We start from the raw sequence: 15,945 nt of genomic DNA, 5'->3' as shown, positions 1-15,945 counted from the left end.
ACAGACTAAAGTCCTTAAGGGCTTGTCCTGCAGAGCTTTATTTGAGGGATCCACAGAGAAAAACAAGCACCTCACTTCCATAGCTTCTTGATAGACATATTTTTCTCACTGTCCTTCTGCATGACCTGGGGAGAGAAAGCATCGTTATAAATGGAATAATAAACACATGCTCTGTCCCCGCTGTTTGAAATCCCATCTGCAAGGGTAGAGAGACAGGAGGCCTCTACCTTGGCGACAGCCATCTCGAAGTCCTCCTGGGTGACGTGGACCCGCCGCTCCCGCAAGGCGTACATGCCAGCTTCGGTGCACACACCCTGAGCAGAGAAGGGAAGCCAGACACTGCTGCTGTGTCCCAGAAGCCACAGCTTTCTGCCTTAGCCCCCCTTTCCTTGGGCCCTCTGGGTACCTTCACTTCAGCCCCTGATGCACCAGGCATGAGCTCGGCAATTTTCCGCAGGTTGATCCCCCGGGTCAGGTTCATTTTCCGAGAATGAATCTTTAAGATGTCCAGCCGGGCCTAGAGAGGGGAGAGAGAGGGAAAGCCTGAGCCCTGCGGCCTCCCCCCAGAGCCAGAGCCACTCCCAGCTCTGCCCCTCACAGACCTCCTCATTGGGGGGCGGGAATTCAATTTTTCTGTCGATGCGCCCGGGGCGAAGCAGAGCGGAGTCCAGGATGTCAATCCTATTTGTGGCCATGATAACCTGAGTGGAGAAAGGGGGTGGTGGTGGCATCAGCCAAGCCCTTCCTCAGGCTGCTCCTCGCGCAGGGCCTTCCCTTGGACGCCACCTCACCTTGATATTCTTGGTGGCTTCAAAGCCATCGAGCTGGTTGAGCAGCTCCAGCATCGTCCGCTGCACCTCACTGTCCCCTCCAGAACCCCCCTCCAGCCGTGAGGAGCCAATGGAGTCAATTTCGTCCATGAAGATGATAGACGGAGCGTGTTCTCGCGCCATGACAAACAGCTCCCTCACCATCCTTGCCCCTGTGCAGAGGCCAAGCTGGCGTTACAGAGGCAATGAGCTCTCTAGACCCTCACCTCCACCCCCTTACTTCTGCTTGGTTTTCATGTTTCTGCCCATAGTTACCTTCCCCAATGAATTTCTGTACCAATTCAGAGCCAGAAACGCGAATAAAGGTGCAGTCTGTATGATGAGCCACAGCCCGGGCCAACAGTGTCTTCCCAGTGCCTGGGGGTCCATAAAGCAGCACCCCCTAGAGAGGAAGAGCAGGACTCAGAGCAGAAGCCAGTCCCATTACACTAGAGAACATGTATCAAGTGCTCACTCTGGGCTATAGCCTGTGCTCGATGCCAGGGGTCTAAAACATGAACTTTGAGGTCCTTCCTAGTGCTTTTCTCTGAGCTTCTGCAGTACCCTGGCAGCGCTCCTCTGAGGCCTTCTTCCCTGAGGAGGGCCAGCGCAAGTGGGGTCTCCTTACAGGGGAATGACAGCTCCTCTGGGGCAGGATGTGCTGGTAACAGCGTGACCCTTCCACACAACTCTCGCTTCTCACCTTGGGCTGCGCAATGCCCAGCGCTTCAAAGAGCTCGGGATGCTTGACAGGCAGCTCGATCACTTCTTTGATCTCCTTAATCTGCTTGTCCAGTCCGCCGATCATCTCATAGGTTGAATCTGGCACCTTTTCCACCATCATCAGTGACACCAGTGGGTCTACCTTGTTGGGCAAGATCTTGTGCAGAGTGTAGCTGTCGTTCCTTAGAGCCACCCGGCAATTGGGTGTTACCTGGGCAAGGGGAGAGTTTCAGGAAGTGACGTGGCAAGAGCTGAGCCCAACCTCCCACCTCACCTGCTGCACTCACGTCGTTGATGTCGATGTTCTTGTCCACATCTACAACAAACTTGCCTTCTGGATGCACCTAAAGAAACGAGGGCTCGTGACCTTTCCTGACCGTCACCAAACCCATCCACCTCGCCCAGGAAGACCCATGAGCCCTAAAATAACAGAACAGTGTCCTGGCAAGACTACACACAGAAGCATGAGAATGCACAGGGCATTGGGCTGCTCCCTGGAGGCCATGGTGCCTTTACCTTTACCAACACTTTTTTCTTATCCATGGCCCGGACTACTTCCCCCACGTAGGAGCCCTGTTCCTGCAGCAGCTGGAGCTCTTCCCGCAGTAAGCGAACTGGATGGGAAACAGACATAATGGTCACCCAGCTTCTCTGGTGTCCCTTCTCCTATAGACTCAATTCAACAGGCATGAATGAAGCACGTTCTGAACTTTTAGAAGAACATAAGGTCAAAATTTAAGTCTCTAAAGGGATTACAATGTAGCTCGGAAGAGACAAGCATGTGAACAGCCAAGTAACAGTGCAAAGCATAGCCTCAGACTCTATGAGAAATAAGCACCGAACGTGAAGTCTCAGTTTAGGGAGATTTGAACAGTCAGACCTCGGACAGACTGTCCACGTGCAGCCTTCCCATCTTTGCCTCCTCACCTTTTGCATTAAGCTCATTCCTCTGTGCCTGCAGCCTCCGGAGATTTTGGCTCTTATCATTTACAATCAGCTATGGAGAACAAGAAACAGAGCAGAAAACACTAGGAGGTTAAGCTCTTGGCCAAGATCCTCACAGGCTGGTATGAGCTGAGTGACAAGAGCACAGGGCACCTGCATGTTCCAGATTGTCCAGTAGGATCCTAAGGACTCTGTCCTTACTTCTAAGAGTCTGGGGCCTAGGGCAGCCATCAAAAAAGTCTAGTTGTCCTAACACACTGCTCCAGGAATAATAAGCCTTAACGGAGAAAATTTAAGCTGCCACACGTAGTCAGTTTCTTGTGAGGCAATGACATGCTTGGCACTGCTGCCAAATTAACAGGTAGGTAAAACTAAGGGAAGCCACTTAAAACGTCAAGATCTGTTACCAAACTGTAAGCAAATATAGCATTACCTGCCCTGCCTCTCTTCTGGACTACTGTGGAGGACAAATGACACCACATGTAAGAGCACTTAAAAAATGATAAACCTTATATGATAGCTGCAAATGTACCAGGAATTTAGAAAATGCCCTTGGGACTTTCCTTCCTCCAATGTATGTATTTTCCTTATTGCTAGAGTCCCTGCTCCGTCTTTAGGCTGGAGCACTGCGCTGCCCAACTCCTTTTCACTAAGTCCCAAGAAATCAGCATTATACAGACTGGGCAGTTCTGTCTGCCTTCCCACTCTCACCCTGCTCCAACCAGAGTGGGCTAAATCTCAAGAGAACCTTTGTGCTCCCTTAAAAACCAACTCTCACATTCAGACTACTTCTAGACAGAATGGCATTTGGCTACGAGTACCTTTTAGGCTAAAAGTTAAAGTTTTCACGATGTCTAATAAACTTCGAAGACTTTTTACCTTCAAAGGGATGGGAGTTAAGAAAAACAAGAGACTTAACTTCATATACTTCCTATAGCTAGCAGTTATTCTTTTATTGCGCCCCCCAGTGGAACTAAATGGATTTGTAGAAACACACTCCATCAATCCTTCATCCCTCGTCTAGCTACCTGTGGACCTCGAGTCCGTCCTCACCTGGAGTTCTTCGATCTTGGACAGGTAATACTGGCGGAGTCCACTGCCTGCCTTCCCCTCTTCCAGCTCCATCTGAAAACACAGTGTAATTATAAAACAGGCCAACAAATTTTCAAGGGAAAAACCCACTTGCAGCTTGGGCTTTAGAGGAATGATCTGGATTCGAATGCCTCAGTCCATCTCTAACTCACTCCACTTCCCCGTGACTAAACTAAAAGCAGAATGAGAATGCCGCCTACCTCCCAAGACTTCCAGGAGAAGCGAGAGACAACATACACGAGAGCGCTTTGTACATACACGATTGTACATACACGATTCAAGCGCTATAAAAACCCGAGGTTATCATTGCTAGAGGTGGAGCCACCTGGAGGAAAGGGGCCTTACGTCCTGCGACTCGCGGACGAGCCGGTTCCAGTTCCCATCGTTCCCCTCACTCCCTCGGCTTCCACAGGGTCTTCTTCTCCCGGCCCTGCTCTGACCCGCCGGGGGCGGCGCTGACACAGCAGATCCGGTCCTAGGCACGGCCCAGTCTGGATTGGCCCACCCACCCCCCGACCCCTCCAACCCACCCGACCCTGCTGCCCCGGCCGGCGGGCCACCTCAGATCACGCCTGCTTCGCATCGAGCCCCCATCCCCGCCCGGCCGCTGCAGCCGCCATACCTGCTCCGGTCCGTCAAGCGCCATCTTTCCTCTCTCACGGAGACCGCCGGCATCCGAGGCTCTTTAGCGCGCAGGCGCAAAAGCAGGGGCTTAGAGTCCGGCGACCCTAGAAGAGAAGAATTCCGGGTCAATGGGCGGGGTGTGCGTCGGGACAATTACAAAAACAGAGGCCATGATAGGAAGGTGGCTACGCGAGGTCAGGAGCTTGGAAAGGGATGAAAAGACCACAGAACTACTAAATGTTGCTCTCTAGGAACTCGCTTTTAGTTCAGGTAATCTGCTCACCTTGTCCCACCTTCCAACTTCCAATACTTGAGACCATAGAGAAGAATTTGCGGCCACACTCAAGATGGCGGAAACGTGGAGGCGGGGACGCAAGTGGAAGCGGAAGTACGTGTGCTGTCCACATGTGCTCCTGCCAGAGTAGTGAAAAGGGCCCTGGTTCACGGTGTTTGCAGTTAGGTAGGGCACGGAGAGCGGAATTTGTTGGTCCAGAAGGTCCGGAAAGAGACGTTCCAGTTTTTACTCTGTCCCCAGACCGAGTGACACTCCCCCCGTTTCACCATGGGCAAGAAGGGCAAGGTCGGGAAGAGCCGGCGGGACAAGTTCTATCACCTGGCGAAGGAGACCGGTGAGTTAGTGTCCGCGCCGTCTGCGAGCGAACGAATGCCCTTTTCGATTCGCTCCCCGCTTCCCGAATATTGAGTTCCTGTTCCCCAGAAGGGGTGGTGGGTTGTGAAGCTGCATAAATCACCCTGGGAAAGCGCCCCACCGAGTTTAACATTTTGTCGGTGCCTCCAGGTTACCGCTCCCGTTCCGCTTTCAAGCTGATCCAGTTGAATCGCCGCTTTCAGTTCCTGCAGAAAGCTCGAGCCTTGCTGGACCTGTGTGCTGCGCCAGGGGGATGGTGGGTAACACCCGGCACCTGTGGCTCTTCATGGCTGCTTTCCGGGTTCTGGCGTTGGATGACTGAGAGTTGCTTTGGGGGAGGGAGGGTGGGATACAGTAATACCAGTCTCACATTTCTCCGTAGAGGTAGGTCTTAGAAAAAAGGTCTGAAACTTGTACGTTATATGCTCCGGCCGCTGCACTTGGTAGTGGTTCTTAATACACATGGTGAGAGAGCATATTGCCAACGGAGGGGGACAACAGTCCTGGATTACTTTAACTGGTATTACTTTCTTACAGGTTGCAGGTGGCTGCTAAGTTTATGCCTGTATCCAGCCTTATTGTAGGTGAGTAACATGTGGGCCCTCCCTGACTGTGAAGGGGTTGGGAGAGCGGGGTACTAACTGCGTTCTACATTTCCTTTTTCCTTGCTTGAGGCAGCCTTTTGGAACTCTCTGACCTGATTTCTTCCAGGAGTGGACCTGGTTCCAATCAAGCCTCTTCCCAATGTGGTGACACTCCAGGAGGACATCACGACAGAACGCTGTAGACAGGTAATAGGAATCTCTTTTCCCGTCTGCTTTATATGCAGACAACTCACGTCTCTCCCTCTCACCAAATGCTCTGGAGGCAAGCCTTTTCAGTTTAACACGCCTTGAGCAGTGCCTGCATCGTCTATATGACAAGGCCCATGACACCCTTAGGCTCCAGTGCTTTATTTAATCGGTAATAAGGTGTTTGGAATTGGAACAAGTGCAGAGATATTATTGAAATTTTTTTCAATGCGAAAGGGCTCACTAATAGACTGTAAGCTCCGTGAAGACAGATGGGAGTTGTTGTTTTTTAATTGTTGCATCCAGTGCCTGGCACAGGATTTGGCCTGCTGTGGGCATTGAGCAAATGCCCACGTAGACAAATGGCTGAATGATAGCTGTTGCTGTGTATGTTTTGTTTTTTGTTTTTTGTTTTTTTTTTCTGTATAGGCCCTGAGAAAGGAACTGAAGACCTGGAAAGTTGATGTTGTGCTCAATGATGGGGCCCCCAACGTTGGGGCTAGCTGGGTCCATGATGCTTACTCACAAGGTGCTGAGAGTGGAGGGCATGGAGAGGAGGGTGGACGTGGGCGTGCCACTCAGGCTGCCCAGGGTCTCAAACGAATTGTCTCTCTCTCACAGCCCATTTGACACTGATGGCTCTGCGTTTGGCTTGTGATTTTCTGGCCCGTGGAGGCTGCTTTATCACAAAGGTTTTTCGTTCCCGTGACTACCAGCCTCTACTCTGGATCTTTCAGCAACTCTTCCGCCGTGTCCAGGCCACTAAGCCCCAAGCCTCTCGACACGAATCTGCAGAGATCTTTGTTGTTTGCCAAGGTGCGCATCACTTTTTCTTTCTCATGAGTTGGTTTCTTAGCTATCGAAGCATGCTTTCCTTTTTTTTTTTTTTTTTTTTTTTTAAGTTTTTATTTATTTGACACACAGATCACAAGTAGGGAGAGAAGCAGGCAAGAGAGAGGGGAGGGGGAGAAGCAGGCTCCCCGCTGAGCAGAGAGCCGGATGCGGGACTCGACCCCAGGACCCTGGGATCATGACCTGAGTCGAAGGCAGAGGCTTAACCCACTGAGCCACCCAGGCACCCCCAAAGCTTATATGCCCTGTCATCTTAGGATTCCTGGCTCCTGACAAGGTTGACAGTAAATTCTTTGACCCCAAGTTTGCCTTCAAGGAGGTCGAAGTTCAGGCCAAGACTGTTACTGAGCTGGTGACTAAGAAGAAGCCAAAGGTGTGTTTGGGGAATGGGGCCACTCTCAGGTCTTCGAGTTTAGGGGAACTTGGGCCTGGTGCGTCCTGCACGCACCTCAAGAAAAGACTTCTCAACCTTCCTTCTTTCCTCCCTAAGGCTGAGGGTTACGCTGAGGGCGATCTCACACTCTACCACCGTACTTCAGTCACGGACTTCCTCCGAGCTGCCAACCCTGTTGACTTCCTCTCGAAAGCCAGCGAAGTGAGTCCTCGGATTGGAGGGGTGCCGGGCAGCTCCAGAAACATGTCCCTGAAATAATCCCGACCCCTTTCCTTTCTCCCAAACAGATCTCACTGGATGATGAAGAGTTGGCCCAGCATCCAGCTACCACTGAGGACATCCAGGCGTGCTGTCAGGATATCAAAGTGCTGGGACGCAAGGAGCTCAGGTATGCCATGGGGTGAGCACAGGTGCCTGGAGTCCCCAAGGCAGGGAAGGGCCTTCGAAGACACAGCTGCATTTTTCTTCCTGAGGAGACGATGTGAGGAATTCACCCAGCGCTGGATATTGGGGAACAGGATGTGCCTGTGTTAGACATTTGGGAGGGCCCTAAAAAGGGGACGGGGCAAAAGGGAAACGTCAGGGTCAGTCATGGTATTTCTGGGGCAGGTCCCTCCTGAACTGGAGAACAAAGCTCCGGCGATACATGGCTAAGAAGCTGAAGGAGCAAGCGAAGGCCCTGGACATCAGGTACGGCGGGAATCCGCGCAGGGTGGGGGTCGGCGGGGGTCGGCGGCGAGTGCGAGGAAAGAACCAAACTGCTGGCGCTCTTCTGTCAGCCTCAGTTCGGGAGAGGAAGAGGAGGAAGAGGGTGAGGAGGAGTCTAAGGCTGGAACTGGGCAGCAGCTCTCTAAGGAGGACGAAGAGGAGGACCAATTAAACCGGACCCTGGCGGAGATGAAGGCGCAGGAGGTGGCCGACTTAAAGAGGTGAGAGGAGCGGGGAAGAGCTCGGGGACCGGGAACCCCCGCCGCGGAGGCCCTCGGGGTGTGAAGACGGGGGAGGAGGATGGAGGCACAGATGGGGAATCCTGAGGGCGAGGGCAGGCGGAACTCCTCCAATTGTCCGCTCAGGAAGAAGAAGAAGCTGCTGCGTGAGCAGAGGAAACAGCGGGAGCGTGTGGAGCTGAAGATGGATCTTCCCGGGGTTTCTATTGCAGATGAGGGGGAGACTGGCATGTTCTCCCTGCGCACCATCCGGGGTCACCAGGTGAGGCAGGCTGAGGGCAGATCGAGGAGACAGGACCGCCTGCTTGCTATTTGGATACAGGGAGTGTTGCATTGAATTACTATTATTATCTTTATTATTATTATTTATTTATTTTGACAGAGATCACAAGAAGGCAGAGCAGCAGGTGGGGGCGGGGTGGGCTGGGGAAGCAGGCTCCCCGCTGAGCAGAGAGCCCGATGCGGGGCTCGATCCCAGGACCCTGAGATCGTGACCTGAGCCGAAGGCAGAGGCTTACCCCACTGAGCCACCCAGGCGCCCCGGATTTTTTTTTGAAGTGTGCTGAATGTTTACGGCTCATGGTTACTGTGTTCATCTGTGAAAGGTGACTCAGTGAGAGGAGACTGGGCAGAATAAACCCCCGAGTTTTGTGCCTGAAAGGCCAAGAAGAAACACATGCAACAGTAAGATGAGGAGCGTTTATGAGCGTGCTGTGGATTTATTGTTGTGGAAGCTGGAACATTAGAACCAAGAGGCCCTCTCTGCAGGAAGCATGGGTTCTGGTGGATGCAGCCACCAGGGTCCCGGGGATGCCGGGATGTGGGATGGAGGGTTTCCTCAGAGGAGGGCGGCGCTCTTTTGTTCCCCAAGACCAGGTGAGCCCCTTGCTCCATAGGCTGCTGCTCCTGATTAAAGCAGCATCAACAAGCAAAATGAACTTCTGAGCCTCTGGTGAGAATGGAAGACCAGGTCCTGTTACACGAACAGCAAAGAGCGCGTGGCGGTTCTGCAGCAGACGACCAGTTGGTCCTTCCTTGCCTTAGTTTTCTCCTGTGTAGAGAAGGATAGAACCTACTGCCTCGGTTCTAGGTTTTGGGGAGGAATTTTTAAAAGAGGGTTTAGGTGTAATCCCTGGTAATGTGGTGAATTCTGAAAAACTACTAGGTAGCTATTATGAGGAAGTAAATTTTGAGCCTGATAGTTCTTATGTAAAATAATTGTTCGATGTGTATTGCCTGGATTCCTCTCTTCAGTGGAAATAACATTTGCAGGTCGTATTATTCTCAGGGAATTTTTGTTGTTGTTGTTTTCTCTCGTCATGTGTGCTTCCTGAGTAATTTTTAAAGAAAAACCAATGTTTCAGACTATTTTAAGATTGGACGGTATATAGGCTTGAGGTGTTTATCTCTAAGCCTATTCTGCTACCACTGGAGAGGAGACAGCCAAGTGAGCTAGGTCAGTGACCTGGCTTTGAATGGACTTTTTGGGAAGATTTCTTCTTATTGGGGCGCCTGAGTGGCTTCGTCAGTTAAGCCTCTGCCTTTGGCTTGGGTCATGATCCCAGATTCCTGGGGTCAAGCCCTGTACTGGGCCCCTGCTCCGCGGGGGGCCTGCCTCTCCCTCTTGCTCCCCTTGCTTGTGCTTGTGTGTGCCCACTTTGAAAATAAATCTTTAAAAAAAAAAAAACCACTTTTTTAGAGAGTGAGCACATGTGCACCCCGCAGTGGGGGGAGGGCAGACTCTCAAGCAGACTCCCCTCTGGCAAGGAGCCTGATGTGGGGCCGGACCTCACAATCCCTAAGATCATGACCTGAGTGAACACCAAGAGTCGGACCCAGCCAGCTAAGCCAACGGTGCCCCTAGAGTGGGAGGTTTTTTTTTTTTTTTTTTTTTAAAGATTTTACTTATTTATTTGACAGACAGAGATCACAAGTAGGCAGAGAAGGAGAGGGGGAAGCAGGCTCCCCGCTGAGCAGAGAGCCCGATGCGGGGCTCAACCCCAGGACCCTGGGATCATGACCTGAGCCGAAGGCAGAGGCCCCAACCCACTGAGCCACCCAGGCGCCCCTGGGAGGTTTTATTTTTATTTTAAGTTTTTGTCAGCACAGCAGAGGGAGAAGCAGACTTCCCACTGAGCAGGGAGCCTGGTGGGGGGCTTGAGCCCAGGACCCTGGAATCATGACCTGAGCCAAAGGCAGACACTTAACCGAGCCACCCAGGCGCCCTGGATGGAGGTTTCATGCACGTAGCCCATCCCTTCCCTGTCTGTATTTGCCAGTGTATTTTCAAACGTTGCTAAGATAACAGACACAGGGGAAAAAAGTGGTATATGCCTCCGAAGAACCCTTGACCTCTTTCTCTGTCCAATGCCAGCTGTTGGAGGCGGTCACCCAAGGGGATATGAGCGCTGCAGACACGTTTCTGTCCGATCTGCCAAGAGATGACATCTACGTGTCCGATGTTGAGGATGACGACGATGACGCATCTCTGGAGAGTGACCTGGATCCAGAGGCGCTGGCTGGAGTTGGAGGATCTCAGCATCTAAAGGACCAGAAGCGGTACGTGGGAGGCTGTGCAAGCAGAGGCCTTGACGCCCTCGGCATGAGCCCTGAAGCAGAGCTGGGCATAGGGGTCGCCAGAGGGAGTTGGAGAGCAGGTCCCCCAGCCCCTACCCACTGTCCTTGGGTCTACAGTGTACGATTTGCTGAAGTAGAAGATGATAACAAAGAAGAGGAGGAAGAGAATCCACTGCTGATACCGCTGGAGGAAAAGACGGTAGCGCAGGAAGAGCAGGCCAGTCTGTGGTTCTCTAAGGTAGGAAGGGGCTTGGGGACCCGGACAGACCAGGAATTCGTAGGAGACCGGTGGCTGAGCCCTGCCCTCTCCCAGGATGGCTTCAGTGGGATCGAGGACGATGCCGACGCGGCGCTGGAGATCCGGCAGGCCCAGCTCCTGTCTGAGCGCCGTCGGGAGGCACGACGGCAGGAGCCCCCCCCGCCTCCCAGTCTGAAGACTGAGAAGAAACCTCCCCAGCACCGGGACGAAGACCCCAAGGGGCCAGAGGCTCTAGCAGCAGCCAAGACGGGCCCTGGGCCCGGCGAGGAAGGGGACGGCAGCTCGGACAGCGACAGCGACAGCAGCAGCGACGAAGAAAGGCGAGTGGCTGCAGCTCTTCTGACCTTCTCTCCATGTTCCGGGTTAACACCCTTGGTTGTAGATACTTTTTAAAAAATAGTGATGATCTTGAAGTGGTCTGTAGTACAGCCTGGGGGGGGCCTTTTGGGAGGTTTCTTGAGTATGCAGGAGGAAGCGGGGTTGCCGTGAGGCAGGAGTGGGGCTGGGGACTGGCGGCGCAGTGACACGGTCATCCCCCTTCTGCAGTTGGGAACCCAAGCACGGGAAGAAGCGAAGCTGCAGGCCTAAGTCCGATGACGACGGGTTTGAGATTGTGCCTATCGAGGACCCAGGTTAGCTCAGCACCTTATGAAATAGGAGGGGAGAGCGGAAGTCTGGGTTGGAATGGAGCTTGGACTTTCCTCTCCTCCCTAGCGAAACATCGGGTACTAGATCCTGAAGGCCTGGCCCTAGGTGCTCTCATTGCCTCTTCCAAAAAGGCCAAGCGGGATCTCATAGATGACTCCTTCAGCAGGTAAGGGGGCCAGGAAATCCCGACAGGCGGCCCTGGAGGGGGCGGAGTCAGGGGCGGGATTTCAGGGCCGCTGGCCTCTGTCTAGGTACGCATTTAATGAGGAGGAGGGGGAGCTTCCTGAGTGGTTTGTGCAAGAGGAAAAGCAGCACAGGCTCCGGCAGCTGCCTGTTGACAAGAAGGAGGTGGAACACTACCGCAGACGCTGGCGGGAGATCAACGCGCGGCCCATCAAGAAAGTAGCTGAGGCGAAGGCCAGAAAGAAACGGAGGGTAAAGAGTGGGGCTGCCTGCTGCTCAGTGCCGGGGCGGGAGTGGGGAAGAGTCTGCCTGACCGAGGTCCCCCCCCACCCCAGATGCTTAAGAAGCTGGAGCAAACCAAGAAGAAGGCAGAGGCTGTGGTGAACACCGTGGACATCTCAGAACGCGAGAAAGTAGCTCAGCTTCGGAGGTATAAAGGAGAGAGGGTCACCCACAAAGGTACACGGGGTTAAAAAGGGTGGCTGGGAGCCTCTGACTGTCCCTTCCATTCACAGTCTCTACAAGAAGGCCGGGCTCGGCAAGGAGAAACGCCAAGTCACCTATGTGGTAGCCAAAAAGGGCGTGGGCCGCAAAGTGCGCCGGCCAGCCGGGGTCCGAGGCCACTTCAAGGTGGTGGACTCAAGGATGAAGAAGGACCAAAGAGCACAGCAAAGGAAAGAGCAGAAGAAAAAACACAGACGGAAGTGAGCAGAGCCACCAGGGCCCCTGAGAAGACAGCGTGAGGACACGGAGGTGTGATTCCGGCCCCCCTGGTAGCAGCTATAGGCTTCCTTGTGTCGGAGTCTGCTGGGAAGACAGGTGGGGTGCCTAGAACTCTCGCGGTGGTCCTGAGGGGTGAGGGAAGATGTTCCTCTGCCTGAAGGAAGGTCTTGGGCCATGTCCTGTTGATGCTGCTGTTGGCACCCCCCACCGGCCCCAAGCTCTCTTGTTCGGGACGTGGAGACTAGATGAGCAGTCTCCTGAGGGGAAGGTCGGCGTCGGAGTGGCAGTCACTCTCCGGGCAAGCTGGCCTCTCAGGCCTTCCCCATCCTCTTCTGTTATCTGAATAAAATCAGGGTAGTATTTTTCTGACTTGTAGTTCCCAATTCCCATTAAGAGCTAACTCAAGACAGCTGGGTGTTCACACCACGCACTGTTAAAAATCTGTGAAGTAGAAATGACAAACAATCCACAGGTCCCAGTAGTAAAACATTTACTAGAGCAAGCAGAAAGGAATGCACATCTTAAAGAAACCTTCACAAAGTCACAAAATTCGAAGTATGTATATTTCTTTTCCTTTTATAAACAAGATAGATAGAACAAAAAAATCATCAAAATCATTTCAGCAAAAGATTTTTCTACCATTGTGGCAAGTTAAAAAAAAAGTACAATGAAATAGAAGACACTTTAAAAGCTGCTGAGTTTTTGTTTGTTTGTTTTTTTTCCTCAATTTAGTAACACTTCAGACCTGGAGCAGTCTTGTTTCCAGGATCATCTTCCTCTTCGAGGGTAGAGGCTCTCTGGGTCTGGCAGGCTGCTGCTTCCTGTCTCAGGACTGGATACAAACCTGGCTGGGACACCGGAGCATGGACTCCCACTTAGACATCTCCCTTCCCTGCAAAGTCTAGAAGCACCAAAATGCTTCCCCGAATCTCCTACAAACGCTTCAGTGGGTTGGGTTTGCAGAAAGCCAACTCCTAAAAAGCGGATTGCCTGGCCACATGGCTAAGAAAAGAAATCTTACTTGTAGATGTTTATAAGGTGACATTTTAGTAAAAAATATAACGCTACATATAATATAAACCTAGAGTGAGTTTTGTGCCCTAGAAGGCCCTTTCTTTCAGGGTATCCTCAATTGACCTTCACAACTCACCCAGAGCCCAATAGAAGGTTCCCAGCTCTCACTGCTTCCAAGGACCAAAGCAGCTTCCCAAGAAGACATCTGAAAACTGATCCAGATGAAGGGGTCATGTCTCCAAGCTCCACCTAATCCACTAAGGGCAGGGGGTCCTTATACTTTGGGCCCCAACCCAGCCCTGAGACACCTAGTTACCAAAAATCTTTCTAAAAATAAAATTAAAGACAACTGATTTCACACTGTAGCACATACCCTCTAACTGTCCCATCGGCTTTTCTTGCGCTTGGGTGGCTCGGGGACAGCAAAACCATCAGCTGTCTTATCTGTCTTGCTGTCCACCTTGTCCATCTTGCTGTCCACCTTGGGGTCCACCTTACTCTCACGGTTACAAGCCTCTTTCCTGCTCTCACCATTCCGACCATCGTTTGTGCCTCGGCTCTCTCCGTGTCGACCACCACCTCCTCCATGCCTGTTCTCCCCATGACGGTGACCGTCAGCATGACGGCTGCTGCTGCTGCTGCTGCTGCTGCTGCTGCTTTCTGGGTAGCGGTATCCGTCTCCATGGCGACCACCATCTCCATGACGTGGACTGTCACCATGCCGATTGCCACTCTCTCCGTGACCGTGACGGCTGCCACCCCTGTTCTCCGTGTATCTCTCTCTCTTCCCATTGCCTCCCCCAGGCCCTTCTCGGCTGTTATTCCCTGAAGCCGTATTGTTGACTCCCTGTGCTCCAGGAGAAGGGTAGGTCACTGGAGCGCTGCTGAGGTTCCCAGTATTGCCAAAGCCTGGCATACCCTTGGTGGCACTGGCAATGGAGCTTTCTGGACTGTTATGGCCCTGTTGGGCTGAATTAGTTGGAACAGAATTCAAGCTCCCTGCACTAGTCCATCCACTTGCCCCAGCAGCAGAGCTTCCCGCCTTCTGGTTGCTTAAGCTGGCAGCAACAAAGTGACTCTTGTACTGTGACTAAAAGAGAGACAACAATAGCTAAGACAGCAGGTTCAAGAAACTTGGATACGTGAAGCTTGGAAATGAGACATAGAAATTCTATGCTCTCCTGGTACTGTAGGCCCCACAACCCTGTTCCTCTATTAATGAGAAAGAATAAATCTAGGGGACCTAGCTGAAACATCAGTCTGAACCCAGATAAAATGCATAAACTAAGGCTCAACCGGTTAGCTAGCTAACTAGAGGTCTAAGTATAGAGGGGTTCAGTGTTCATAAGAGCTCCAGAATCAAACTTGTCTTAGCTGAAAAAAAATGGCAATTACTCTCAACCTCATTATAAGAGCCTTGGAGGTGGGCAAGACTGTTGGCAGGGAGGGAACACCAGCCCTGCTACCGCACAACAGTCCCAGGCTCTGGGATAGCTCACGTCCCTGAGCCTCAGACTGCCCAGCCTCTACACCTGCAGCTCCAGGTAACCTGGCCCGAAGCGGACATTCACAACTGGAAGCAGTTGAGGAGGCCTAAGTCTAGCAGTAAGCTTACAAGCTCAGCTACCCTCTCAGACCAGACCCCTCATCACTACGCAGTTTTTTAGCTAACTGCTTGATTTCAGACCTGGAAAGCCGCTTTCATTGCCGTCAGCCGATCTCCCATGGCTCCTGTGGAGGGCTTGTAGGCCTCATAATTGCTCATCACGTTATTGTTGTTGCCTCGGTCCTTAAAAAAAAAAAATTAATTAAAGAAAGAAAGAAAGAGAAAAAGGCACGCCCATGAGGACAAAATGAGCAGGAGAGCCCACTGCCAGAACCCGCCTCACATACTGGAGATACAAGTGGGTGCTGCGATGCGAACAGGCGATGTGTATTGAATGGGAAAAGGTACAGTAATAATTTTTAAAAAATCCTAGGACAGGCGTCTAGGTGCTTCTAGGTTGGGCATCTGCCTTTCGCTCAGATCACAATCTTGTGACCTGCATTGGGCTCCCTGCTCAGCGGGGAGCCTCCTTCTCCCTCTCCCTGCCACTCCCCTGCTTGTACACAGTCTTTCTCTGTCAAAGAAGGAAATCAAATTAAAAAAAAAAAAAAAATGCTTATCCTTTTTAACCCAGCAATTATGTTTTTAGAAATTAACCCTAATCCTGAAGTCAAATTATGGCCAAAGCCGATCATAAGGTTTTATTTACACACAAAAGCGTGTTTACATGAGTCTGTGAAGCTTCACGCTCAGCATGAAGAGGCCACGAGGCACCAGAGAGCACATGCGTATTGCCCGTACACGGCCAAGGCTCTGAATCCACTCTTAAAAGCCCAAGTCTCAGTTTCAGCACTTACTGGAGTGTAACCTGGGGTGCCTCAGTTTCCTGACCAGCAGACCTGTGCTCCCCAGGGGGTTGGCAGAGGAGGTTAACACACATGAGTGCCTGCCAGCAGTGTGCCAACGTTAGCTACCATGACCACCTGCATCACGCGCATGCCCATCACCGTTAGTGAGCTGGGGAGACGCTGTATCAGAGACACCAAAATGACAATAATGCTCCAGAAATACAGACTGGCAGTTTGTGTCTTTGGTTTACGAATCAAGGTGATATGAAACAGGTGGTTAAAAAGCCAGTAAGGGCGGGTGCCTGGGTGGCTCAGTGGGTT

The 15,945-nt window shown here is 52.1% G+C and overlaps 4 protein-coding genes across 8 annotated transcripts in view; 1 reads left to right on the top strand and 3 right to left on the bottom strand.

Moving 5' to 3' along the window:
* The window catches only part of TACO1 (translational activator of cytochrome c oxidase I), a 742,329-nt gene that overhangs the window by 548,137 nt on the left and 178,247 nt on the right, over positions 1-15,945 (bottom strand). The gene's annotated exons all lie outside the window — the stretch shown is intronic.
* On the bottom strand, positions 15-4,554 carry PSMC5 (proteasome 26S subunit, ATPase 5). Of its 3 annotated transcripts, XM_082706708.1 has the most exons (13): positions 4,477-4,554; positions 4,192-4,297; positions 3,531-3,602; positions 2,460-2,529; positions 2,049-2,146; positions 1,820-1,876; positions 1,513-1,743; positions 1,086-1,212; positions 792-982; positions 603-701; positions 407-517; positions 228-314; positions 15-125 (listed from the first exon to the last, which is right to left on the bottom strand). In XM_082706708.1, the coding sequence occupies exons 2-13, from the start codon at positions 4,213-4,215 to the stop codon at positions 72-74; spliced, it is 1,221 nt and encodes a 406-aa protein (XP_082562834.1). In that variant the 5' UTR covers positions 4,216-4,297; positions 4,477-4,554; the 3' UTR covers positions 15-71. The 3 variants fall into 3 exon arrangements, with proteins under 3 accessions (XP_082562834.1, XP_082562836.1, XP_082562835.1); XM_082706710.1 differs by lacking the exons at positions 4,192-4,297; positions 4,477-4,554 and adding an exon at positions 3,895-4,045; XM_082706709.1 differs by lacking the exons at positions 4,192-4,297; positions 4,477-4,554 and adding an exon at positions 3,770-4,026.
* Positions 4,609-12,585, top strand: FTSJ3 (FtsJ RNA 2'-O-methyltransferase 3). Of its 2 annotated transcripts, XM_082706666.1 has the most exons (20): positions 4,609-4,822; positions 4,993-5,098; positions 5,380-5,426; positions 5,554-5,633; positions 6,063-6,162; positions 6,255-6,449; positions 6,743-6,858; positions 6,976-7,080; positions 7,167-7,267; positions 7,489-7,569; positions 7,659-7,808; positions 7,953-8,088; positions 10,201-10,385; positions 10,521-10,641; positions 10,717-10,982; positions 11,209-11,294; positions 11,377-11,476; positions 11,562-11,745; positions 11,829-11,923; positions 12,009-12,585. In XM_082706666.1, the coding sequence occupies exons 1-20, from the start codon at positions 4,756-4,758 to the stop codon at positions 12,199-12,201; spliced, it is 2,514 nt and encodes an 837-aa protein (XP_082562792.1). In that variant the 5' UTR covers positions 4,609-4,755; the 3' UTR covers positions 12,202-12,585. The 2 variants fall into 2 exon arrangements, with proteins under 2 accessions (XP_082562792.1, XP_082562791.1); XM_082706665.1 differs by having other exon boundaries at positions 4,670-4,822; positions 10,201-10,641.
* The window catches only part of DDX42 (DEAD-box helicase 42), a 41,099-nt gene continuing 37,843 nt past the window's right edge, over positions 12,690-15,945 (bottom strand). For both annotated transcript variants that reach the window (XM_082706663.1, XM_082706664.1), the window contains 2 exons: positions 14,918-15,019; positions 12,690-14,320 (listed from right to left, as the gene is read on the bottom strand). In XM_082706663.1, coding sequence (XP_082562789.1) covers positions 13,607-14,320; positions 14,918-15,019 — 816 coding nt within the window. In that variant the 3' untranslated portion in view covers positions 12,690-13,606. The remainder of the gene's footprint in view (positions 14,321-14,917; positions 15,020-15,945) is intronic.

This window comes from Mustela nivalis (genome assembly GCF_964662115.1).
Source record: "Mustela nivalis genome assembly, chromosome: 17".
In the NCBI taxonomy this organism is placed as follows: domain Eukaryota; kingdom Metazoa; phylum Chordata; class Mammalia; order Carnivora; family Mustelidae; genus Mustela; species Mustela nivalis.
The sequence above is the reverse complement of the archived record's forward strand: the minus strand, read 5'-3'. Positions and strand labels throughout refer to the sequence as shown.

Excerpts from the sequence above, each read along its gene's own strand:
- PSMC5 (XM_082706708.1), bottom strand. The coding sequence starts at position 4,215 with ATGGCGCTTGACGGACCGGAGCAG. Across the intron at positions 518-602 it reads TCCCGCCCCCCAATGAGGAG|GCCCGGCTGGACATCTTAAA; the intron begins GTCTGTGAGGGG and ends TCCCCTCTCTAG. Across the intron at positions 315-406 it reads CATCAGGGGCTGAAGTGAAG|GGTGTGTGCACCGAAGCTGG; the intron begins GTACCCAGAGGG and ends TTCTCTGCTCAG.
- FTSJ3 (XM_082706665.1), top strand. The coding sequence starts at position 4,756 with ATGGGCAAGAAGGGCAAGGTCGGGAAGAGCCGGCGGGACAAGTTCTAT. Across the intron at positions 5,427-5,553 it reads TGTATCCAGCCTTATTGTAG|GAGTGGACCTGGTTCCAATC; the intron begins GTGAGTAACATG and ends GATTTCTTCCAG. Across the intron at positions 6,450-6,742 it reads GATCTTTGTTGTTTGCCAAG|GATTCCTGGCTCCTGACAAG; the intron begins GTGCGCATCACT and ends CTGTCATCTTAG.